This window comes from Myotis myotis, unplaced genomic scaffold, assembly GCF_014108235.1.
Source record: "Myotis myotis isolate mMyoMyo1 unplaced genomic scaffold, mMyoMyo1.p scaffold_m19_p_6, whole genome shotgun sequence".
NCBI classification, from domain to species: domain Eukaryota; kingdom Metazoa; phylum Chordata; class Mammalia; order Chiroptera; family Vespertilionidae; genus Myotis; species Myotis myotis.
In genome coordinates, this window is record NW_023416368.1 from 23619515 (window position 1) to 23645703 (window position 26189).

General features: G+C 40.3%; 1 protein-coding gene across 3 annotated transcripts in view; it reads right to left on the minus strand.

Moving 5' to 3' along the window:
* Positions 1-26189, minus strand: part of STK32A (serine/threonine kinase 32A) — a 90599-nt gene that overhangs the window by 25622 nt on the left and 38788 nt on the right. For all 3 annotated transcript variants that reach the window (XM_036315304.1, XM_036315303.1, XM_036315301.1), the window contains exons 5-6: positions 18767-18940; positions 2671-2708 (exon numbers count right to left, since the gene is read on the minus strand). In XM_036315304.1, coding sequence (XP_036171197.1) covers positions 2671-2708; positions 18767-18940 — 212 coding nt within the window. The remainder of the gene's footprint in view (positions 1-2670; positions 2709-18766; positions 18941-26189) is intronic.

Below are 26189 nucleotides of genomic sequence, written 5' to 3' on the forward strand. Positions count from 1 at the left end.
ATATATTTCATTGTGTGTTAACCACCCAAAGTCAAGTCTCCTTCCGTCACCATATATTTGGCCCTCTTTACCCTCTTCTACCCCCCCCCCCCCCAACTACCCTCCCTTTCCCTCTGGTAACCAACATATGGTTGTCTGTGTCTATGAATTTGTGTGTGTTTTTTGTCTTGTTTGTTTGTTGCTTTCAGTTTTATATCCCACATATGAGTGAAATCATACGGTTCTTGACTTTTCCCATCTGACTTATTTTGCTTAGCATGATATTCTCAAGATCCATCCATGTTGGCACAAGTGACAGTATTTCATCTTTCCTTAGGACTCAGTAGTATTCCATTGTATATATGTATCACATCTTCTTTGGTTTGGAACTTCAGCAATCTGGTTCCAGAATCCACAATTAATCTTTCATAAAGATAGTCTCTAAGGGTGCTTAAACTTAGAGATTCATTTATTTCTGGACCTTTCTCCCAACCTACAACCACCAAGTTGGCAAGAAACCATGAGGGGGTGAAAGGTGTTGAATGCGAGAGGACAGAACGACCTCATGGTAAAATTAGGATGAAACCATGTTTGAGATCTCATATTAAAACACTGTTCTCTGAAATGGAAGGTAAATCTTGAACAAGTTTTGGTTGACAGCACCTGTATGTCTCCATTCAGAGCCTCAACGAATGGTAGAGCAATATATTGTAAACAAGGACAACCGGGACAGGTGGGAACAGAACCCCAACCTGGGTTCTGCTTGACCAGCCAGCCATGCACTTTCATGAGACTGTGGTGGGCAGATGAAGCACCTTTTTCTAAATTGTGCAAAGGTGGCCTCTATAGGTTAGGGGAGGCCCTCTCCATAACCGTGAACTCCGTAGAGTTTATGTGCACCAGGGAGAGCTGGTGTGTTAACACAAGTCACCTTCATGCTAAGTCTCCCCATTGCTCACATTTCTGAAATCCAGAGAATCTGTTCCCAAATGTCAGAAGCAGTGAAGGGAAGGAAGAAATAAGGCGTTGGAAGTGGAAAATCTTTTCAGACAGTCTGTAAATAAATAATGACCCCGAGCCTGGAAATTTGAGGTCATAGCACAAGTGTTTCTTAGCTCTCTGAGAACAGGTGGGGTCTGGCAAATCAGGTTCAGATGCAACTAGGTAAATAAATAATGAGCACTCTTTGTAATACTTTAAGCAATAAAACAAAATGTAAAAAAAGAAATAAATAAATAGTGAGCAATGGATGGTACTTGGAGTTTCAGTCCCACTTGCAAGTCCTTTCTGTTAAAGTCACATGAGTAAGGAGCTTTGCAGATTCATGACTCATCTAGCAGCTTTGTGAAAAGAACCAGGATCTTATTGCCACTGTAACATTGATAACTTATAGTCTGCTCTGATGGACCAATAAATCCAAATGTGCATTCAAATAAATATTAGAAAGAGAATAGACACATTTAATCATTGTCGGCAAAAGCTTGTTCTACAGGGTACCTTTAATCAGTGTTTTTTGAACTTCTGGCATTCATTTTTTCATCTTCATGGTTCTTCCCATATCTCTATATCATGTTTCTCTCTGGGTACCACATATACTGTCATCTACTTTATATTTCTCTTTAAAGTGACTGATTTTTTTTTTCCGAGAGGGGGAAGGACGGGAAGAGAGAGAGAGAGAGAGAGAGAGAGAGAGAGAGAGAGAGAGAGAGAGAGAGAGAGAGAGAAACATCTATTTTTATTGTTCCACTTATTTATGCACTCATTGGTTGATTCTTGTATGTACGCTCACCAGGGATTGAACCTGCAACCTTGGTGTATTGGGATGAGGCTCTAACTGACTGAGATACCTGGCCAGAACCCTGGTTGATTTTTGAACAGAAAACTTGATATCTCCTCTGCAAATGTAAAACCAATTTGCCCTTCTAAGAAGGAAAGCATAAAAGTGGGTGCCATGCCAACAAAATAGTGTTCCAGATTTATAGGGAAATACCATTGCCTGCCTAATGCTCTAAGTTTGAGGCCTGTTCATCTTTATTAAAAAAAGGGGATGATGGTCATAAAGACAGTAAGGCAAACCAGCAGCAAATACTGTAATGGTTTCCTTGAAGAAATGAGTTGGAGTGGAAGGACATGGAATAGAGAGTTACTTTCTCATTATGTGAATTCAGTGTTATGTAGGGTATATTGGGGTACTACCCCACTGCTGGAAATACTAAAGTTTCTTCAGGTTATCCCTCCCACTTACAAAATGGAGTGTGTACCCAGGACAGTGCGGCTCAGTTGGTTGAAGCGTCATCCTGTGCACCAAAGACTCGCAGGTTCCATTCCTACTGGGGGCATGTATGTGTGTGAGGCAACCGATAGATATTTCCCTCTCACATCAATGCCTGTCTGTCTGTCTCTCTCTCTCTCTCTCTCTCTCTCTCTCTCTCTCTCTCTCTCTCTCTCTCCCTCCCTCCCTCTCTCCCTCTCTCTCCCTCTCTCCCTCTCCCTCTCTCCCTCTCTCTAATAGCATTAAAAAATATATCCTTGGGTGAGGATTAAAAAGAAATAAAATAAAATGGAGTTTGTACATGTAATTCAAGTCAATCAAGCAAGACACCTTTTCTACGTGTAATACTCCTTAGCTGAGGATAATCATTATTGTTCTATATACAAGTCTAGTTGGTTGCAAACAAATCATTCACTTACCATGTTCATCAAGCAAAATATTGTCAGGCTTCATATCCCTAGGGGAGTAAAAAGAAAAGAGAAAGTTGCTTACAATAAAACAAACATAACTAAAGGAGAAAGTGCTCAAGAATGCTAAGTAGGGTTGAAATTATGTACTGGTCCCTCATTACTCACAATCTTATTAAATTCTCACAGTGAATCTATGAGACAATGACCATGAACACCCCCAATTTCTAGATCAGAAAGCCAAGGCTTAAAGAAGTTAAGTAATTTAGCCCAGGGTCAGAGATAGGAAATGGAGGAACTGGGCTCTGAGCCTGGGTCTCTCTCATTCCAAAGCTCAGACTCTTAATTTCTATAGCATATGATATCTAAGCATGTAAGTATTGCTCCATAGGGTCATACGGGGCATTAAAATTGTCAGAAGGTAGTAGTACTAATTATCATTTACACTAATTTTCATCTGTGTAAATCTGGGATGAATGTAAAGACTCTATATAATAAGAAACAAAAAAGGTCTATAATGCGAGTTTATTTTAAACACGCAGAGATTAGAATTTACCTTAGGATGATGCTATAATTCTCTAGTTACTTAATAAATATTATTCCAGGGGTGAAGGTGGTTGATTAAAAGATCTGGACCAGTCTTCTGTGCTTTGGTGAGATCCTTAAATCCCTAGAAGGGAACAAAACCCACCCTCTTCCAGTAAAGGAAGTAGTTTCATGATAACTACTTAGAGCAGTGGTTCTCAACCTTCTGGCCCTTTAAATACAGTTCCTCATGCTGTGACCCAACCATAAAATTTTTTTCGTTGCTACTTCATAACTGTAATGTTGCTACTGTTATGAATCATAATGTCAATATCGGATATGCAGGATGGTCTTAGGCAACACCTGTGAAAGGGTCTTTCGACCGCCAAAGGGGTCACGACCCACAGGTTGAGAACCACTGACTTAGAGGAATAGCGTATAGAGTTTTCAAAATTCTGCTGAAACAAATATTGTAAGCAGTGCCCCTCAATCAGAGAACAGCAATGCTGTGCCTACTACCCTGGTCCTCCACTCTCAGATTTTACGGCCCTTCCCTAATGTACCATTAGAGCACTTCAGCCTAAATTCACAGAAGCCATTAGGGAAGAAACTCTGAAATCGGTTTTGGGAAAACACTTTCAGCCCAGTCAAGTGGCTTTTATGTCACTTGAATAAGGTGACCTTGGTCTTTGACAGACCAAGATTGTCAGGGTCCTCTTTTCGTAAAAATATTATTGAATAACAAGCCCCTTACCTATGAACACAACCAAGTTTATGCCACCCCCAACATGCAGATGCATGGATAGTTTCATGAACTTTGAGTATCTTCTCATTTAGCTTGTTAGGGTCTTAACATTCATTCTGGATTCATAAGTGATCATCTGTAGCTATGGCAAGTTTTTCTCTGGTGCCGGGTGCAATTTGCTAAAAAGATAGAGTGTAGGGGATTTCCAACTGCATGCTTCTTTGGCTAATCTCTCAATATTGCATATTCTGCCCCAAAGTCTTTGATGGATCCCATCATTTCAAGAATTATCTAGTTCAAACTCACTTATATGGAATAAAGGCTCTTTTCTCATCTGGCTCCTGTCCTCCAACCACATGGAAGCACACGCAGTCCCCGAAATGCTCCCTGCCTCCCCCCACCTTCTGCTGTTCCTTCACCAGAATCAGGGCCCGCTCACCACTGCAGCCAGACAGTGCAGATTCACCCTTCACCTCATAGCTCAGATGCCACTTCCTGCAGGAAGCCTTTCCTGATTCTCAGTTCTTAGTCAATGGCTCCTTCTATGTGCTCTGCAGAGTACACTTCTTCCATCATAACATTTATCATCTATATTTATTTTGTTCTCCAACTGGATCATGAACATTTTGATGTCAGGGATGGTTTCTAAATTAATGCCATACTCCATCACATAGGCTCACAGTGTCTGGTGGCCAGTAAATGAATGACGCTATGGTACTAGGAAGATGTCTAGTGCACTCAAGGTTAATCCTGACAGTATCTACCAGAGCACCACAGGGCACCTCCAAACACTCTACAGTTGAAAGCTTGGGGTAGACCAGGTGCTAGGCTCTTACTACCTCTTTCAGACCTGCATCCAGTGAGCGAGAGTTAGTGTTTGCCAAGCGAGGAGGAGGCCCCAGGAGCCCAGCTGGGAAGGAAGAGACCTGGATGTGGCAAGATCAGCATACTGATTCCGTGGCCTGGATTTATGGGGAATTGTTGGGAAAAAAATGAATTGCTCTGGATTTGACACTTTATGAGCTTCTATAAATCTCAGAGCATCATTTTATTTTTTAATAATGCTACATATCATTATACTCACTATTTGCCCGAGAAATGAAAGATGATGCTTAAAGAATAATAGAGAGATCAGAGAGGTAACAATTAGTTTAATGTGTCACTTCTAACTTCAATCTCATATTCATTTATTCATCAAATATTTATTTTAATAAGTTACTGTGCTAGGACTTCAGAAATATAAAGACAACTGAGATATAGTTCCACTAGGGATGAAGAGAATAAGACAGATTCATAAGGAACCATGCAAAGAAGGCTTAATATGGCAAAGGCATGTATTTACTACTAAGTTCAGAAAAAGAATATATGACTATTTAAAAAGAAAAAGTGGACTTTCTACCTAAAAATAGATAGGCATAGATTCTACATACATAGTTTTCCCAAAATGTGATGAGGTGACTTCTAAGTCACTACAGGGCCAGCTGCAGAATGGTAACATTCTTTATTCAGACACCAGGAGAAAGAAAATGAAAAGAAACCCAGTATGCTGTATAAAAATTCCTGCTAGAACAAGTTGAGATTTCTCTAATTCTGAAATTTAGCACCACTTTGTTATCTTTTCTTTTTTTAAATTTTAATTAAATCTTTATTGTTCAGATTATTACATTTGTTCCTCTTCCCCCCCCCCCATAACTCCTCTCCTCCCAGTTCCCGCCCCACCCTCCGCCCTCACTCCCCACCCACTGTCCTCATCCATAGGTGCACGATTTTTGTCCAGTCTATTCCCGCATCTCCCACACCCCTTTCCCCCCGCCAAGAATAGTCAGTCCACTCCCTTTCTATGTCCCTGATTCTATTATGATCACCAGATTATTTGTTCACTTGATTCTTAGATTCACTTGTTGATAGATGCATGTTTGTTGTTCATAATTTGTATCTTTACCTTTTTCTTCTTCTTCCTCTTCTTAAAGGATGTCTTTCAGCATTTCATATAATCCTGGTTTGGTGGTGATGAACTCCTTTAGCTTTTCCTTATCTGTGAAGCTCTTTATCTGACCTTCAGTTCTGAATGATAGCTTTGCTGGATAAAGTAATCTTGGTTGTAGGTTCTTGGTATTCATCACTTTGAATATTTCTTGCCATTCCCTTCTGGCCTGCAAAGTTTCTGTTGAGAAATCAGCTGACAGTCGTATGGGTATTCCCTTGTAGGTAACTGAGTTTCTTTCTCTTGCTGCTTTTAGGATTTTCTCTTTGTCTTTTGCTCTTGGCATTTTAATAATGATGTGTCTTGATGTCGTCCTCTTTGGATTCCTTTTGTTTGGGGTTCTCTGCGCTTCCTGGACCTGTAAGTCTATTTCTTTCACCAGGTGGGGGAAGTTTTCTGTCATTATTTCTTCAAATAGGTTTTCAATATCTTGCCCTCTCTCATCTTCTGGTACCCCTATAATTCTGATGTTGGTACGCTTGAAGCTGTCCCAGAGGCTCCTTACACTATCTTCGTATTTTTGGATTCTTTTTTCATTTTGCTTTTCCGGTTGGGTGTTTTTTGCTTCTTTGCATTTCAAATCTTTGACTTGATTCTTGCGCTCCTCTGGTCTGCTGTTGGGAGTCTGTATAGTATTCTTTATTTCAGTCAGTGTATGCTTAATTTCTAGTTGGTTCTTTATCATAACATCGAGGGTCTCATTAGATTTCTTGTAGATCTCATTAAGTTTATCGGCAGCTTCTAGACAGTTCTTGAGAGACCTTAAAAGTGTGGTTCTGAACTCTATATCTTCCATTGACAATTTTGTCCTGTTTCTTTGTCTCCGCATTTTTTTTATGCTTTCTTGGTGCACCCCCTAGTGGTCTTTGTGCGAAGTCTTGTTGTAGTTAAGCCTTGATTGTTGTAGTTAATACTGGGGGGATTTGACCTCCAGACCAACTGGCTGTGAGAGTCAGCTGTGTCTGCAGTGGGAAAACTTCTGTCCTCTGGGGAGGTGCTAATCTAGCCTTTGCCTGAGGCTATCTGGCAAATGGCTCTGTGCAGGGCTTGGGCGGGGCAGGTCGCACAGGATCAAACAGGGCGAGCTGAGCGAGCAGTTATGGCTGCTCTCAGTTCCGTCCCTAGGGGCTCTGCCTCACAGAGTCCCAGCAACCGCTGCAAACCTCGGAGAGAAAGCTGCCTTCGAGTTCCGACCAAAGCCAGACAGTCCCACTTCTCCCGTTTGAGTCTGGGTCCCTAGAGACTCGCCCGGATCTGGAGCTCAAAGTCTGAAACTCCCTCCCGATTGAAAACAACTGCCAGCCCGCTCGCGCGCACTCCGCACCTGAGTATTTCACTTCAGCACTGCGCCTCCTCTGAGTCTGGGTATGATATTCTCTTTCCTCCTAGTTGTAGAATTTCCACTCAGCCAGCCTTCCTGTGGTTCTGGATGATGTCCGTTCAGTCTTTTAGGTGTAATTTGAATTGGTTGTTTGAGGCAGCAATCTCCAACATTAACCTATGCCGCCATCTTGGTTCCTCTATCTTTTCAAATAATCCTAAATATGAAATAACTTACGCTAAAATGTTTCTTTCATTTAAGGCAATCTGTAATATAGTTTCACTTAAGGGACTTATAATATGGTTTCACTTAAAGCTCTATGATATGATTTAACTTGGTGGCTACAAAACCTGGTTATGTTCAGAATCACCAGACAGGCGCGCTTTAAGAAACGTGGATTCTGTGACCTACCTAGCTCAGTCCTGTAGCAATTGGACTCTCTGTGGCTAGGCCCAGGCATCTGTCCAAAACAGACTCCTCCAGACCTTCTTATGTACAGTCATGTTCAGAAATACCATCCAGGCATGGTTCAAGTCCAAAAAATAGCAATCTGATTTTAAAACGCGAACGTCTTACAAGCTTATCTATGAATGCAAAAGTGTGAGAAAAGTACAACACCTACCACTCTGGACAAATTCTTTGGTTAAAACGTACATGGAGTTCTCTTACAACCTCCATACCATTATCAGGGAGCTAATGATGACAATGTCTGTGTGGGCATTCCATCTCATACCTTAGCCTCTCATTTCCCCGACTTTCCTCCAATCTTTCCATCTATCCCACCCAATTGTTTCCTTATCCCCATTTCCTTCATCATTCCTCTTCCTTATTCCAGCCTACCCACTGCCCAGCAGGACCTCCCCTCCAACACAATTCCCAAACTGGCACGTCTGATGCACTGAGACCATCAGCTTCTCAGAGAAAGGACACCTTTTCTGCATTGTTCAAAGCCGAAGCGCCCAGGCTCCCCAAAGTGCCAGAACAAAGGAAGTGCTTAAGTAAATATCGATCATAAAAATGGGTGAATCTGGTTCCTTGGTTTCTCAGACTTCTGGGAAAATAAGCCATGTGTTCTTTTTTCCCCCGTAAGAAAAAAAAAGAAAAAAACAAAAAAGAAAATAAAAGAACAACTCCCTCTATCCCTCCTCCCCGCAAAAAAAAACAAAAACAAAACACACACACACAAAACAACAAACAACTCTCTATGCCAGATGCACTATATTTACTGTTAGTCAACTAAACAACTGATCATTTTAGTACCTGGATGAGTATATACTAGAGTAAGAGTGATAAAGCCGTGATTTCTGCAGTCTGAGTCCCCGAATGCAGAGGGGAAGCGCGAGTCTAGAATGTGGGGAGTGGTAAAGTGCAATCCTAGGCACACGCACCCTAGAAACACTTCATGGAGTCTTGATTGGAAGAAACAGAGCAGGCCACGCCCTGCTTTCTCAGCTGACTCCTGCGGTGGGAACCAGAAACAGCATGTGCAAATGTAATGCTCCCCGTGGAGGCAGGGTCCAAGGTGGGAACTGATATACCTGACGTTCTCACCTGAATGACTTTCCAGGACATTAGCAGAACTTAATAGGCTAATTACATCCCTTCACTGCACCTACCCCGGGATCAAGTCACTCACTGGGCAATCCGATACGAGGTGTTGTGAGAACAGGGAACAAGAAAATCAGTGTATCTGAACCAAAATCAGCTCCCTCCCTGTCCCCCAGCTTTCCGATAGGTCTACAGTTTGGGTTTAACTCTCTGTTACATAATGGTCTCCTAGGTTGGGTCTTCTTCAAGTTCTTGAGAGGGGAAAATATCATACATGTAGTTCTATAGTACATTCTTTAGGGTGTCACCCAAAGGCTATTGGTCACATAAACAGATCTATGTTAAGGAAAGAGTTGTTTGAAGTGGGAGAGTGTGAGGAGACATTGTAAGCAGAAACACATAGTTTGGAACCGGAGGTAGAGGTGAAAATTGCCAGGATTGGATTATTACAGACCAGGTCTCATCTCCCATAGTTATTACAAAATTATTAACTATATTCCCTGTGCTGTATTTTACATCCCCCTGACTATTTTGTAACTACCAATTGGCACATCTCAATTCCTTCCCCCTTTTCACCAATTCCTCCATTCCCCCTCCTCTCCACCAACCATGAAATTGTTCTCTATATTTCTAAGTTTGTTTGTTTTTTTGTTTGTTTTTCAGATTCCACACATAAGTGAAATCCACATACTTATTCAACTACAGTCCCACCACTGTGCCTCCTTCTCCGGCCTTAGAGCCAGGGTCTGGATTCACACAGTCTACACTCTTATCCTGGGGCCACCAGGCAGGAGCTCTGCACATGACTTAGAATTTATTAAAACCTCAGCACAGGCTAGTTAAATGTTAACCTGGAAGTGAGCAGTCCTTTGCCTTTCTCACATGGGTTTTTACGAATGGGTGGCCTTGTGTGAAAAGCACAATTCCAAAATTCCTTTCAAAACTGCCTGATCAATGATACAAAGAAGGCAGATTCTCCTGTTTTTGCAATGCGTAATTCATGCTCATTCATTATTCCGTAGCTTGGGAGCAGGTGCTCAATAGAACACCTAATACCCTCATCAACCTAATACCCTCATTACTGCACGGCCGTTTTGTTCTTGAGGCTCAGTTGCCTTTCTGCTCTGGGAGTTAGAAACAGAACCTGGGCAAAGGCTTGCGAGCTACTGAAGCGAAGACTTATCAAACCAGAAAGAAAGGGCATTTTCTTAACCACCGCATAGAAAATAGTAGCCTGAACCCAAAACCTATCACCCCACTTCGGTAACAGAAAACATGATCAGTATATGGAAAGAAGAAAGCCAGCATCACGTGAAACAGGCACAGTATAAGTAGTCAGATAATCTCTCACGCTTTGGGGGCTTTTAACTTTCTCATGCTGGAATTGCTGATTTGATCATTTGGAAAAGACTGAACTTCCCTTCAAGATATTGAAATGCAAAACAAAATGTTATTTCAAAAAACACACAAATAGCTGAAATATCTCACCAAATCTGAAATACAGAAGTAAGCAAAGATAGTTTCCGGGCAACATAAAATAGGTTACCATATCCTAAAGCTAATGGATTGGACTACCATAATTTCACCAGCAATTCTAACAGGTTTTGTTATCTGGTCTCCCATCTCATACTATATTTGAAAGACAGAAGCTGATCTGAGTAACACCAGCTAAAGAAGCAAAGATTAAAGTCTTAGCAGCCAAGACAACGATTAAAACGCACTGTATTAGTTTGCTGGGGCTGCTGCAACCAAGTACCACACACTTAGTGGCTTTAAAAATAAGCCAGGGATTTATTGTCTGGGAATTGTGGAGGCTACAAGTCCCAAATCAAGGTGTCAGCGGGCCCTGCTCCCTCTGTCACCTGCAGGGGAGGGTCCTTCCTTGCTTCCTCCTAGCTTTGGTTGGTTTGCTGACAATCTTTGACCTTCTTCCCAACCCTCCATTTTCACGTGGAGTTTTTCCTGTGACTCTTCATTTCACCCACCTCTGAATATGTCTCTCCCTGTGTCCAAATTTCCTGCTTTGATAAGGACACCAGTTACACTGGATTAGGGCCCTCCCTAATGAACTAATTTTTACTTGATTACCTCTATCAAGACCCTATTTTCTATTAAAGCCACATTCTGAGATACTGGGGGTTAGGACTTCAATATATCTCTTTTTTTTTGGGGGGGGAGACACACAATTTAACCTAAAACACCAACTAAAAATGTCTATAAACTAATGGTCATTGTTATTGGGTAAATAGCACTAAAGAGCTCATTTGACCTTGAGGATGTCTATTACTTCATAAGAGTGAAACTAAAGGAGCCTAATATGAAGAGCAGGTCTTTAAATCAGATAATCCTACTCTTGAATCTGGCCTTAGTATACTAACTGTATGATATTGAGCAAGTGACTGAACCCCATCATGGTATTGTTGACTATTAAAATAGGTAGTGTGTGCAAAATGCTTATGAGCATGGTGCCTAATTCTTGATATATGCATAAGTGATAGCTCTTCTTCAGTCATTAAGAAAATGATGCATGTACTTTGTAGTATAAATTAAATGGTTAAATGTGGGTGAGCAGAAAGGAGTAAACACCTTCTGGAATTAGCAAAACATCTCTCCAGATGACTCATTCCCACGGGCTTCAGAGAGCTGGGGTGTTACTGTGTTGGCAAGTTCATTTCTCAGGAGCTCATCTGTCACTTAATGATCATTGACAAAAATGATTAGCTGCAGAAATATCTTATTTTTTTCCTCCCAATTACCACCTCAGGAAAATAAAAATGTGACTTCCAGGCTACTACAGTGTGTGTGTGCGAGTCAGACAAAAAGGTGAAACTCAGCCTAGAAGATCTCTGCCTGTAAAAGACCTGGGTTCAAACAAATACTGTTGGTTCACAACTGAATTGCAAATAATACCTTGATTAGTAAATGTGCTGGAAGCTGTTTATCACACCTCACTGTCACCTGCTCTGTAGACTGTCCATTTCCCTCATGCAGCCTTCTTGGGGACAAGTGGGAGTGTGGTAGAGAATAGAAGGACAATGAGACCATACTTTGAAGAGCATCCTACCAGTGCAGAGAAGAAATCACCCTAGACTCTTTAGTATGAAAGAAGCATTCTTGATCATTTGACCCTTTTTAACAGAGAAGTTCAAAGCTATGTTTAAGCTCACAGAGACAACTGGTGTCAGACTCTGGTTTAGTACAACCTCTTTAGAGGATATATGGTGGACAGACTTTATGGTGACCCCATGATCCCACCTCCTGGTGTTCAGGTCTTGTATAATCCCAAGCCCCTGAGTGTAGGCTGGTTGTATGGCTTACTTCTAACCAACATTATATGGCAAAAGTTGATAGGAGGTCACTCTTGTAATGGTGATATATTATGTCATGTTATTCAATGATACATACTCTGTCTGGCTCACAGACTCACTTCAGAGTCTTGCCCTCCTCCCTGAATTTGAAAAAACAAGCTGCCATGAGTCCTATAGCCCCAGAGAAATGAATTCTGCCAACTTGCTGATTGAACATGGAAGTGCACTATTGCCCAGTCCAGCCTCCAGAAAAGAGCCCAGGTCTGGCCAATGCCTTGCTTGCAGCTTTGCAGAGAACCCAGCTCAGATGTGCCAAGACTCCTGATGCAAGGAAACTATGAGATAATCGATGTGTAGTAAGTCATTACATTTGTGGTCATTTGTCACCCAGCATAGAAAACTAATAACTAAAACTAATGGGGGAAAGCCACACACACCAGGGATATGCAACAGGAACGTGTGGAATAAATTAAAAATTGCTGAAAACAATGTTTCCCAGCAACCTTTACTATCTATGTTCACCCAAGGATTATTGTATATACTGCCCTCATTCATTGGTTCAGGTGTTGATTTATTCAGCAACCACTCTAGATTAGGTTACAAACATGAGTGAGGTGTAATCTCCACCCATAGGCCTTAAGTTCAGGAGGAAGAGAAAGCTTTTTATATATATAAAACAACAACAACAACAACAACAACAAAAAAACAGTGTGTTCCAGGGGCAACAATTAGAACTATGATCATGACCATTGTGAAGATGCAACCGTATGAGGGATGTGTGTGGTAAATGAAGATTTTAAAATATGGACAAAGTGATTATTTGCGTGTTTTTTTTAAAAAAAGTCAGCATAATAAAAGTCATTACAATGCTTCCTATGGGATAATACTATTTAATTCGTTGGTTACCACAGTCTCTTAGATATAGAATAATGGGATGAAAAGTAATTATTACAGTCCAAAGATAAATGTGTATTCACTCCCTTGTCAGGTGTCAAAGAAGACCCAATTAGGAATTTAAGCTAAATTCACAATTTAGCTTAAATTCAGGACATACACATACATCTCTGCTTGTTTTCTTTATAGTATGTACCACCGAATTATAAACCTTTCTGATGTCAGTATTGAAGTGTTTGCTTGACTCCTTTTCACTCTGTAATATTATCAATCCTGGACGACAGGGCAGCTGTCTGTCCTTTGAGCATAGGAGGTCAGCACTGAGAACACTGCCTGGCAAAGGAGCTCAGGCATCAGTTTTTGAATGAATATTTATGACAGAAGCATTATTCCTAAGTTTTTTCTTTCACTATCAAGATGATGATTTCTAGAAAAATGATAGAAACTTCTCACAAGTAGCTACTGCAATCCAAGAGGGGATGTGCATCTTACAGAAGCTCTGAGATGAACCCGGGTGTCTGTTAATGGTTCCCATGATTACAAGCAAAGAAGACAAAGGTGATGAATAAAAATTTCATCTGTCTGTTTTTTGACAATCATCAATTTTCTTATTCCTACTTCAACATATCTGTAATCAATTAGAAAGGAAATTTTTGCAACTCTCTCAGCTGTACTGTCATTATTTATACAAATTTCCTAATTATATTTTTATCCCACTCCTTTAGGAATTTAGAAATTAGTGAGTTATATTTTCATTAGAGTGGGGGTAATTCCAAGAAAGAGGAAGAGACAATCACCCATCCACTCAACTGGTATTCTGATCCAAGATGATTTACTGTTTAAGTGTCCTACACAATTAATCTCATTAGCTTAAATTCATAATTGGGTTTTCTTTGACACCTGACAAGGAAGTGAATACACATTCATCTTTGGACTGTAATAATTACTTTTCACCCCATTATTCTATATCTAAGAGACTCTGGTATGCAACGAATTAAATAGTATTATCCCATAGGAAGCAGTGTAATGACTTATTTTCCTGACTTAAAAAAAAAAACACAAAAAAACAAATGCAAATAATCACTTTGTCCATATTTTAAAATCTTCATTCACCAATTTAATGTAAGTAAAGAGGAACAGTGAATTAGAAACTGGCCATAATTTGGAAACTAAGGCTGACTTTTAAAGCTGTCCTCATAGAAAAACATTTGACTTCTTGACTAAAAAGAAAACTGCCTAATTGTACAGTTGCAAATTCATGATTATTATGCAATCCATGTCTTTCACAACAAGCATAGAAAAGAACAATTCTAAAATTGAGGGAAATTAGCTAAATATTCTACAAACTTAGGAAAGTACAGAAAAAATTTCAAGTCTGTGGATTTTTAGAAAATCCACAAACAAAATAAAACTCCATGTCTCACTTGGAAATCATGTCAAAAACAGGACCTATTGTATTTTTTAGAAATAAACTAGGCTAGACGTTGCTGGCAAGAAAGTCAATACAGACAAAAAATTAAAACAGCCCATCCAAGGTTACCACCCAGAGACAAATAAGCATTTTTACTCATTTAGCTTCCTTTACAAGGACTAGATTCTTCTTCCCGCTTTGGCTATTAAAATCCTTTGTAAACCCCCTGAGCTCTCAAGAAACTTTATTTTGTTACCCCAACCATTTTCTTCTCTGAAATACTTTGGTCTTTCTTGCACAATTCAGCTTCTAGTTTTATGCTGTTCTGTCTTCTCTTGGTTCCACACGTATCATCTTCACTGTACAGCCAGACCGTGGGAGCCTCAGGCAGGTGGTCATGAGCCTTACAAACTATATCCTTGACTGTGCTCAACATCTGTAGGGCAGAGAGTAGCCAAGACCTCTGCATTTCCATCAAGTGATGCCTCACCTACTTGCTAGCTGAGTTATTTTCTGAGCCAGAGTTTCATCAACTGTAATATAGGGACAATCACACCATCTACCTCCTGGGTTGCGGGCAGATTGGGCGAAATGCTTCACTATTGCTTAGCAGAGTGCCTGGTACCCAGGAAGCCCTTAGGAAATGGCCGTCTTCTGCTCCACACATATTTGCTGACTGTTACGGATAATCATGAATCATGTCCAGAGACAAAATGTTTCTCATCTGAAAGTAGGAAGTCACATATTTTACAGCTGCAGGTTTACACAGATGGTCTTGTCTGTAGATTCTTACTGTATTTCGGCGATTCTTTTTCCCCCACTCACACTTTAGGATCTTGGAACTCAGGAGGTGTCTTACGATCCAGTCTTCCAAGCAGCTGAGAGATGTTTTGTTTTGTTAGAGTCAATGAAATCCAGCACAAACTGATTGATTCTTTTGAAGAAAGAGATTTTAGAGAATTATATTCCGAAGCTTCTATCTCTCCTTCTATGTTGCTCTTCATGCTTTTAACTCTGCCCCATCAGCCCCACTCTCAGAGTGCCACCATCCCTGTCCTTTAAATGTCATAGACAAAGAGACACTGCCCATTTTTACCATGGCCATGTTTTCTAAGCCATGTGACAGCATTTCAAATGGATACCACTTCAAACTGACCTCTGGTACTCTGAGCGCAGAAAGTTATGGTTATTAGAGCTCTCTCACAATTAAAAAGCCTATTTGGTCATGACTGTCTTGGAAAGTCTTCATGATATTGATATATGTCCTGATTTTCCCAGAATATTTTTTAGTTTTGCCTATTGTCCCAGCATAATTATTAACAGCAATTCCTTTCATCCTCAGGCGTACTCTGGTTCGGATGATGGATGATAAGATTACCCAAGGTGAAAACCAAGGTAGGTCCAAAATTTCTAGTTTTCATGTCCTATATTTTAATTTTGTCTTTGTTATTTGTAACCTTGTGATTCTAGTCAACTAGTTATTCGTGTGGTTCAGGAAGTGTTCATTCCTTCATATTTTACTGCACACTGATTATACAATGAAAAGCAAAACATACATGGCCCTCCCACCTGGAGTTTACAACCTAGAAGAGCAAATGGACATTAGTTAATTACACATCCTAAATTTCACAACTCCTCGAGAGAGGTGCAAGATGCTCTGTGACATGAGGAGGTGGGCGGGCCTTGTGGACAATAGAAATGCCCCTGCATTGTTTGTTTTACCCCAGGAGCATGTCATCTCATGTTAACACAGTGTTCAAAATGTCACTGAGTTTGCCTTCCATTCATTTGCCGTGATGCAGAGACATTTCAATACAAAGAGGCCTTTCTGAAGTCACACACAAAGTCATAACCATGGGTGTGTAAAGGGCAGCGAACAGAAAGTTAATCTTGGTTTCTTACTAAAGTGGCAAAATGATGATGGGAGCAATAAACAAGGAGAGGACAGAACAATGATATTTGGGATTAGGGTACCAATGGCATCAAGTTTTCTGTTTTGTTTTGGGTTGGGTTTTCCGCTCCAGAATTCCTTTAGGAGCACAGTTCTAAGCATATAGCAAAAGTGCTCAGAGCGTCTTGACTCATGATGACAGGGAAAATGAAGCTCAGAGAAAGAAGGTATGGAACCCACATTCACACAGAGAAAGGAGAAGGCTAAAAGGCTTGGTTTCCCACAGTTACTGTCTCCTTTCTGAGATCTATAATGTCAACAACCAAAACAAACAGTGGTTGGCCATTGGTGGGGTGGATGAGTGAGCATGGAGGCTCTGAGAGGGACTCCATAGGCTACGAATAAGCAACATTCTCCTGAGAAAGCACTATGGGAGAGCAGAAACGAATGTGGGAGCCGGTGTGAGAGAAAGACCGCTGGGAACAGGATTCTAGTTATTGACAAAGCACCAGGTGTGTAAATTTACTTCCCACATCATGATTCACTGGTCTGCTTCCCACATATCTGTTTTTCCGAAGAGCACATTTACAGTATAAATAGGCCCTTCCAAAGACAGGAAATTAAATAATAACTATGTAAGTGTACAGGCCAAGGCCAAAAGAAAAAAAAAAACTGGTTCATGGTGCCTGCACAGAGAATCTATAAATTATTATGCTGCCTCTTCACTAATCCAGATAAGTTCCACATAAATGTTAACTAACCACTGTTGGGAAAATATTTTATCTAGCCAAATGTTTACTAAATGAGACATGATTATACTTAAAAACTCAGCAAAGTCTTCAAGGATTAGAGATGACAGTGGCGGTCACATGTGTTGATTTTTCATTTAATGGTGTGTAATGAATGCAAGTTGAGGTAGCAGACAGAACTCTACCTCTGGGATCAATAAGCCTAAGTTTAAATCCTAGCAATGCCATTTGTCATCTGTTTGTCCTTGGCAAATCTTTGCGCCATGGTTTTCTCATCTGTGTAATGGGGATATTATAATGACACTAGAGGCCCGATGTATGAAGATCCGTGCACGAATGGATCTTACTTCCCCTGGCTGCCAGCACTGCCTTTGCTCTGGCAAGAGCAGCCTTTCTGCCTTCACTCTGGCCCAGAGCCGCCTTTCTGCCTACCCACGCTGCCCAGATGCCTGGAGCAGTTGGGGCGGTGTGGAACACCTGTGCCTGCATATGCAAATTAACCCACCATCTTTGTTGGGTTAATTTGCATACTCCTGATTGACTGGTGGGCATCACGAAGGTATGGTCAATTTGCATCTTTCTCTTTTATTAGTGTAGATGAGGATTCTGCCTTTAGTTCTGACAATTTAATAAGATACCACATGAAAGTACTTAGCAGTGCCTGTGATATCATCAGGAAATAGTAGCTGCTTTGATAGTGATTGAGTTCAAAATTCTCACCAGTAACCTAGGTAAAAAGTTAATGTCTCCTAATCATGGTTTTCTCGTATTTAGACTGATCTAACTGTATCTGCTCTGTTCACTTATCACAAATTATTATAGCGATCGGGTGATATGTCACATAGGAAACCATCATTAAAACTACCAATTTCTTTATAAATGTAAAGTATTATCTTTCCCCTCTATTGTCTCCTTGGGCTTATAGCTGCCTTGTTACAGTTCACCCTTAAACAACACAGGTTTGAACTGTATGGGTCCATTTATATGTTGATTCCCCCCATAAATACACAGTCAGCTGCAGGGTCTGGCATCTGTAGGTTTAACCAACCATGGATCAAAAACAGTATTTTCTATCTACAGTTGGGAATTCTCAGATGCAGAGAACAGGCCATTTTATTTAAGGGACTTGAGCATCTGTGAATTTTGGTATCTGAGGATGGTCCTGGAAACAACCCTCCCCCTGCCCCCCCAGGATACTGAGGATACTGAAGGACCACTATTGTTAACTTTTGGGGGAATCAAAAGTGATATGCAGGTTTTTATTGATGGGGGTCAGCATCCCTAAACCTTCCCCCTCTTGTTCAAGGCTCAACTGTATTTGTCTTTATTTAACACAAATGTACCAAGTGAGTGAAACAAGTAGTTTCACTGCTGACAGGTAGTTAGGACTCAAATGCTCTCCCCAGAGACTTTCCTTCCTATGAACTTCTTTATTACTATTTCAATTAATTCATTTATTATTTAGTAAGTTCCTGTATGTCATCTTTCTCCTCTTCTTCTAAGCTTAGTTAGAAGATAGCACCAATATTCATTGGTTCTGGCCTTGGGCACAATGTGCTTAGTTGTCTTGTTTTTTAATCTTCAAAATAAGGCCAAAAGCCTACCTCAAGGAGTGGATGTAAGAATTAGGTGAGGGTTGAATGTCATGTTCAACAAGGACATGTTGAACGCAGCAGGTACTGAATTCTCTCCTGTGCACTCAGTCCAAGGCTGTCCCCTTGGATTGACTGACCTGTGAATGATGCGCTGGCTCTGCAGGTAGTCCAGGGCCATGGCCAGCTCACAGATGAAGAGCTTCACAGTGTCTTCCTGAAAACGGACGTTCTGCTGTAGGTGATACCGTAGGTCCCCACCCAGCAGGAGGTCTACCACCATGAACATGTCTTCCTCATCTTGGAAGGAGTACCTGGGATCGAGTTGGAAAGGAAAACGTGTCTGATATAGTTACACACGAAAGAGTCCCAGAGGTGAAGACACCCTACAGATTTGAGCAGAGTGTGGTTGAGCTAAGAGGTCAGGCTTTGGGAGGAGATGATTTATCACTCGCTCTATGGCTTTGGGCCCCCAGTTTCCACTTGTATAAGATGGGAATAATAAGAATATTTACCACATTTGAACATAGTAAAAACTAAAGGATAATAGCTGAGTCATGCCTGGAATATAGTAAGCATTCATTAACTGTTAGCTTACAAAGCTATAAAGCCAAGGAAATAACGAAAACCCCATTTATTCGCTTATCATTGATGATCATATCCTAACCACACTGTTTAAGAGGTCCATAAAATGTGGATTAGAAGGCCTCCTTGAAGCATTCTGGTGCCCATTTTCCCACGCCCACAACTTCATTGCCCAGCAACACTATGAAAAAGCATGTACCAACACTAATGACAGGAAAAGAATTTAAAAGGGGTAATAAAGGAGAAAGTGCCCAGTACGAGGAAGTTATTTACCTAGGGCTTGGGAAGAGGAGGTGAGGGAAAGCTTCTGACCAGAGGTAAAACCTGAGCTAAATTCTAAAGGATGGTGACAAGAAACATAACTAACGAATAAAGCTAATATCGCTGACATTTCTTCTGAGCAACTTCTCCACTGGGGTAGACTCAGAAACATCCAACAGTTTTACACCTATCAGTCCCAGAATGCTGCTTTTATGCTCCCATTTTACAAATGAAGAAATCAAGGCTCACTGAAGTTGAAGTAATGCAAAAAATCAAGCACCCAATAAATGGTTGATCTGAAGAGTTCTCCAGGTCCAAAAGTCCTATTCGAAAGAGAAAAGTAGCACATACTAAGCACAGACCTGGGAGAAAACAGAGTGTGTGTGTGGGGAAAGGAAACAGTTTGGGTTTTCTGGAATCACAGGGAGGATGGGGAAGCTTGAGCCTGGAGAGGAAGGCAGAGGGCAGATCCCAGGATGGGAGCTCTTTCAGAATCAATAGATGCTGGGGAGACACTGAAGGGTTTTAGGCAGGATGAATGCTCAGATGCAGGCTTCACAGTTGGTGGAGCAGGACGGGTAGTTGGATGGGAAGAGGAAATGAGCCACAGGAGAGTACATCTGGCTTCTGCTGTTTGCAAAGAACTCCCTGTTTTGTTTTGTTTTAAAAAAATACTTTCCTGCTGCTTTGATTGGTTTTGTTTCCCTCAAAGACTTCGCATCACCACAGAGCTCTTTGTATCAACACTGTTTTGACATGTTTCTTTTGACATGATGTCACTGAAATCACACGTTCAAGTTTTATTTGAATCCAAGAATTAAGTGCCTGCAAGCAGTGTCCGGGGATGCAAACCAATTCCTTGTGACCAATTCTCTGCTTAGGAAGCAAATGTAGAATATCAATGATGGGTGAACTGTACTTAGTACATTTTGTTCTTTATAATGATCGTTGTTCTAAAGGATAAGGAAGGGACTTGAAAACAAAAGAAAAAAGAGAAATTCCATGAAGCATTAATCTGAGGCATTACGATTCTAATAAGGAGTAACTGCCCTGATGTTTACTTGTTCAATAGATAAAATCGTGTTTACCACGGAAGACTGAGTCACACAGAAGATGTTGGAAATTAAGCTCACGGGGGCAATTTAGACAGAAACACAGGAAGTGCTTCGTAAAAATCTGAGAAACACATCTTTGGTATTGCCTGTTAGGAAATGACATTCTTCACCTCGGTGCAATGACTGGTTGGTCATCCCTGCCATAGGTTTTATGGGCACCAGGAAAGGTGCCTGTACCTGAGCTCTTTGGTTCACAATCTTTCCAACTGCACCACTAAAAATTATGTTTGTTGTGTTTTCCAGTTCTTTCAGGAAGGAACGGTAATTAGTATGCAACCATGCCTGGGACCTGTTGTACCTTAGGCTCCTCTCGGCTAACATAACAGAAACAATGACTGCTCAGCGTGTGAGAAAGCCTTTTGGGATGGCCAATGAATGGGGTAGAGAGGGTGAGGTGGGTGAGAACTGAGTACCAAAAGAAGGGAGAAAGAGTGTCAACTACAAACAGATCTAGATGCCAATGGAAACAACCTATGCAGACAGGGGTGGGATTCAGAGCAGCTGTGACTGCCTTCAGCTCGCCACTGGAGGGCAAGCAGGTGGAGAAATTAGTGACAGACAGAGGACTCTCTCATGACTCCACTCAACTCGAATGGGGGACAGTGGTTTTATTAAACTGACCCTGAAGGAGCAAACTATTTTTATAGGGACTTGGGTTAAGCTATTTTTTATTCTAAGAACACACTGAAAAAGGTGCCCATCATGGCAAGATAACAACAATGTTCAGCCATGCAGGGAATTATTAATCAAAGAAAAAAGAAGTCAAGGCAAGAGGCAACATGCTTCCTTTGCCTGAATATAAATTTACTTAATCATGGAGCCAGGTCTGGCTGTTAAAAATCATCTTTCTCCTTCAGCACATCAGATCTGAAGCTCTCTATCTCAGATCTTAAACTCTCAGAGGGAGTTTAAGTATTTCATTTTCTAGAACTGTACCTAGTAAAATAGTACAGTTTGGTGATAACTGGAATATGCAAGTTCAGATCATTATCTTTTTCTTTTTTTTTTTTTTTTTTTTTTTTTTAAGAAAAGAGTAAGAGTTTTTTTGTATTTTGGCCACTTAGCACCTGGACTCACTGTTGCATTTCCACAACTTTTTTTTTTTTATGCTACATCGCGGCTTATTTATTTCTTAGTTGACAGCTCCAAAATTAACAAGTCTGGCCCCAGTGCACCTGAAAGGCATTGCAAAACATGCTCAGTAAGAGGAAATAAGTAATAAAAGACCACAACCCTAACGCACCCTAGTCTACCATGTTTGACTCAGACCATTGTGCTAGTCTATTTGGAGCTCTCTCTGCATAACCTCAAACATCTCCAATCCATTCTACACAGCACAGTTACATGTTAAAAATGTGAGTCTTATGTTATCCAGGCTTGTAAAAGCCATTCATCTCTTTCCATGGTCTACAGGACCCTGTACGACAAAGCATGTCAAACTCGTGGCCCACGGGCCACATGCCTCGTTTATTTGGCCCGTGTTAGCCTTTGAGTTTGACATGCTTGCTGTACAGTCTGGCCCTGTTTACTTTTTTAGACTTATCTTTAAGATCTTTTCCTCTCATTCCTCCACTAGGAGTCCATGTCTTCCTCTAGTCCTAGAAGCTTGTGACATGGTGTGATCCATGCTTTCCACTGCCTGCTTGTTTTCTATTTGCTCTCCAGTCTCAGCCCCAATGCCACTTCCCACAGAGACTTTTCCCATGGTCCATGTTAAATCCTGTCTCCCTGTTTTATGTGATGCTGGATTCTTGTTCACAGAACTTACGGTGATTTGAAAATATTTTTCTGTGTGCGATTAGGCGAACTGTTTTCATTCTCACTGTGCTATCAGAATGCATGCCTGCTTTTACTCATCCTCAGCTTCTCAGTGCTTGTACACTGTCGGAAGTGTATCTTTACAAATAGCTGTAGAAAAGTAATAAATGAATAAATAAAGAAGGGAAAGAGAAAAGTAAGGTTAACACAAAAGTGTCAGGTGAGTCTGTGACACATTCCCTCGGCTCTATTTTTAGAAATTAGCATGGTTACCAAATAAGTTCAGATAAATCACATCTTGAGGTTAACCTAAGTCTAAGCACTGAAAGAGGCCTAGAATATTCTCCAATGCAATGATTTTCAAATTGATGCTCACCACCCATTAATGGGTTGTGAAGTCAGTTTGGCTGGGTTGTTTTTTTTTTTTTTTTTTTTGAAGAAATAAAATAGGTTGAATAACATAGAATAAATGCTATTAACATGCAAGGCTACACATTATTTATGAAATTTTGGTTCTTGTGAATACAATATGTGTCACTCTCTGTGTAGCTACCAGCTTGTGATGAAAAATATCTTTCTTTCTATGAGTGGCAGTCAAGAAAATTGATGAGCCCTGGCTGGTTTGGCTCAGTGGATAGAGGGTAAGCCTGCAGACTGAAGGGTCCCGGGTTCGATTCTGGTCAAGGGCACATGCCCGGGTTGCAGTCTCGATCCCCAGTAGGGGGCATGTAGTAGGAAGCTGATCAATGATTCTCTCTCATCATTTATGTTTCCCTCTTTCTCTCTCTCTCTCCCTCCCTCCCTCCCTTTCTCTCTCTCTCTCTCCCTTCCTCCCTGAAATCAATAAAAATATATTTTAAAAAATAAAAGAAAAATGATGACACAGGGGGAAGCTACTGCCTACTGCAGAACTATTGTGACCAATCCTCATTTAGACTCTATGTAGGCAAGGGTCAGTTCTTATATATCCTAGCAAAGCAAGGGAGACACATGACTGGTATTAGTTATTGCTTCTAAAAGCTATTCGATTTTGGAGGAAAGACATTGATTGATTTCAAAGATATCACACTGAAGGAAAATAAAAGTGAGAAATGCACAGGCTTCAGGCAGGCCTGGGGTAAATATCACGTGAATTTAGAGAAAGTCTCTTAAAGGAAATTCAGAAAGGATATCTGTACATTAGGAATGATTTTATGTATCACAGGCAAAAAGTAAATTAGATAGAATGTTTGTAAAGTTATTAGCACAAAGCATGGCACATAGCATAATTGTGAAAATCTTGGCCCTGAAGCCAGACTGTTTTCATTCAAATCTCAGGTCTGCCCTTTAACATCTTTGTAATAATTGGAATAAGCCCTAAACCTCCCCATTTATAATAGTACATACGTCATAGGGCTGTTGGGAAGATTGAGTTCAAACATATAAATGGCTTACAACAGTGTCTGGAAGATAGCAAGTAACAGATGTTAGCTATTATTATAATTGCCTTCCTTTTTCCACCCATAAATGTAATATAATTCTTGTAGTAGGCAGATAAATTTGTTTTATGTCAGTGTATCTTATTCTTGTATGTGAGGTAATTATATGTAGACTAGAGGCCCAGTGCACGAATTCATGCACCAGTGGGGTCCCTCGGCCTGGCCTGTGGGATCAGGCTGAAACCAGCTCTCCAACATCCCCCAAGGGGTCCCAGATTGTGAGAGGGTGCAGGCCAGGCCAAGGGACCTGCCGGTGCACGATCAGGCCGGAGAGGGATGTGGGAGTTTGGCCAGCAGGGAAGGGATCGTGGGAGGGTTCCAGGGCATGTCTGGCCCGTCTCACTCAGTCCCGATTGACCGGACCCCAGCAGCAAGCTAACTTACTGATTGGAGCGTCTGCCCCCTGGTGGTCAGTGCACGTCATAGCGAGCTGTTGAGCGGCCTTAGCACATCATTAGCATATTACGCTTTGATTGAACAGCCGACCAGACAACCGGACACTTAGTATATTAGGCTTTTATTATATAGGATAGTTATGGTCAGTGGTATAATCAGCATGGTTCCCATTAATTGAGCTTACTAGTCTCAGACACGACATTAGGTACTTTATGTGTATTTATTGCATTTGATTGTTACTACAAACCTGTGAGGTAAGTAATATCATTATCCCCACTTTTTCCTGATTCAGGATAAGAATTCAGGTTTGATCCTCAAAAAATTAGCAAATCAAATCCATCAACATATTAAAAAATTATATACCATGACCAAAAGGTATCTGGAATCAATCAATATAATATATTGTGTATTAATAGAGTGAAGGGCAAAACATATGATCATCTCAGTAGGACAGGAAAAGCACTCATTCGTGATTGGGGAAAAAAAACAGCTCTTAACAAATATGGAATAAAATGAAGCTTTCTGAATCTGATAATAGGAATCCACAATAACACCTATAGTGAACATCACACTTAATGGGGAAAGGTTGAATGCTTTACCCCTAAAATCTGAAACAAGGCAAAAATATCTGTTCTCACCTCTATTCAATATAGTACTGGAGGTTCTAGCCAGTATAATTAGTGGGGAAGGAAGGAAGGAAGGAAGGAAGGAAGGAAGGAAGGAAGGAAGGAAAGAGAGAGAGAGAGAGAGACAGAGAGAGAGAGAGAGAGAGAGAGAGAGAGAGAAGAAAGAAGTAAAAGTGCCTTTAATCACAGACAAGATAATTCTGTATACAAAAAAAATCATAAGGAAACCACATACACACACACACACACACACACACACAAAACACAAAAACAACCCTATTAGAACTAACAAAAAGAATAGCAAGTTTGCAGCATATTAGGTCAATATGCAAAAATCAATTGTCTTTATCTATATAAACAGTGAGCAATACAACAATGAAATTAAGAATGCAATTACATTCACAAAAGTATCAAAAAGAATAAAATACTTGGGATTAAATTTAACAAAGAATTGCAAAGACTTGTACACAGAAAATTGCAAATCTTTGCTTAGGTAAGATTGAAATAATGGGAGAAACATTCCATGGTCATGGATTGGAAGACTCAAATATTGTTAATATGTCATTTCTGTCCAAATTGATCTATAGAGTCAGTGCAATCCCTATCAAATCCCAGCAGGCTTTTTTTTTTTTTGTATAAATTGACAAGAAGTTCTTAAAATTTATAAGAAAATTACAAATACCTGGAATAGCCAAAATAATTTTGAAGAAGAAAAAATTTGAGAGACCAAGAAGTGTGGCATTGACATAAGAATAGACATATATGTCATTGGAACAGAATTTAGACTTTAGAAACAAATCTTTGCATTTATAGTCAACTGACTTTTGACAAATATGCAGGAAAGGACAATCAGTTTAACAAATGGCGCTGGAACAATTAGATACCCACATTCAAAAAGAATGAACTTAGATTTCCACACCATGCACAACAATTAACTCAAGTAGATTACAGATGTAAATGTAAGTACAAAAATAATAAAACGTTCAGAATAAAATGTAAGATAAAAATCTTTGAGACCTCAGAATAGGCAAAATCAAAGTCCATTAACAATGTTATAAATTAGACTTTATCAAAATTCAAAACTTTTGCACTTCAAAAGATACCATTAAAGGAAATGAAAAAGCAAGAAACAGACAAGGAGAAAATGTTTATAAAATGTATAACCTATAAAGGATTATGTCCAGAACATACATAGGACTATTACACCCCAAAAGTCAAACAACTCAATAAAAGATGAGTAAAGATACAAACATAGATTTCACTAAAGAAGAGATACATGAAAAGATGCTCAATATCATTAGTCAGTAGAGAAATAAAAGTTAAAACCATAAATTTCACACCCAT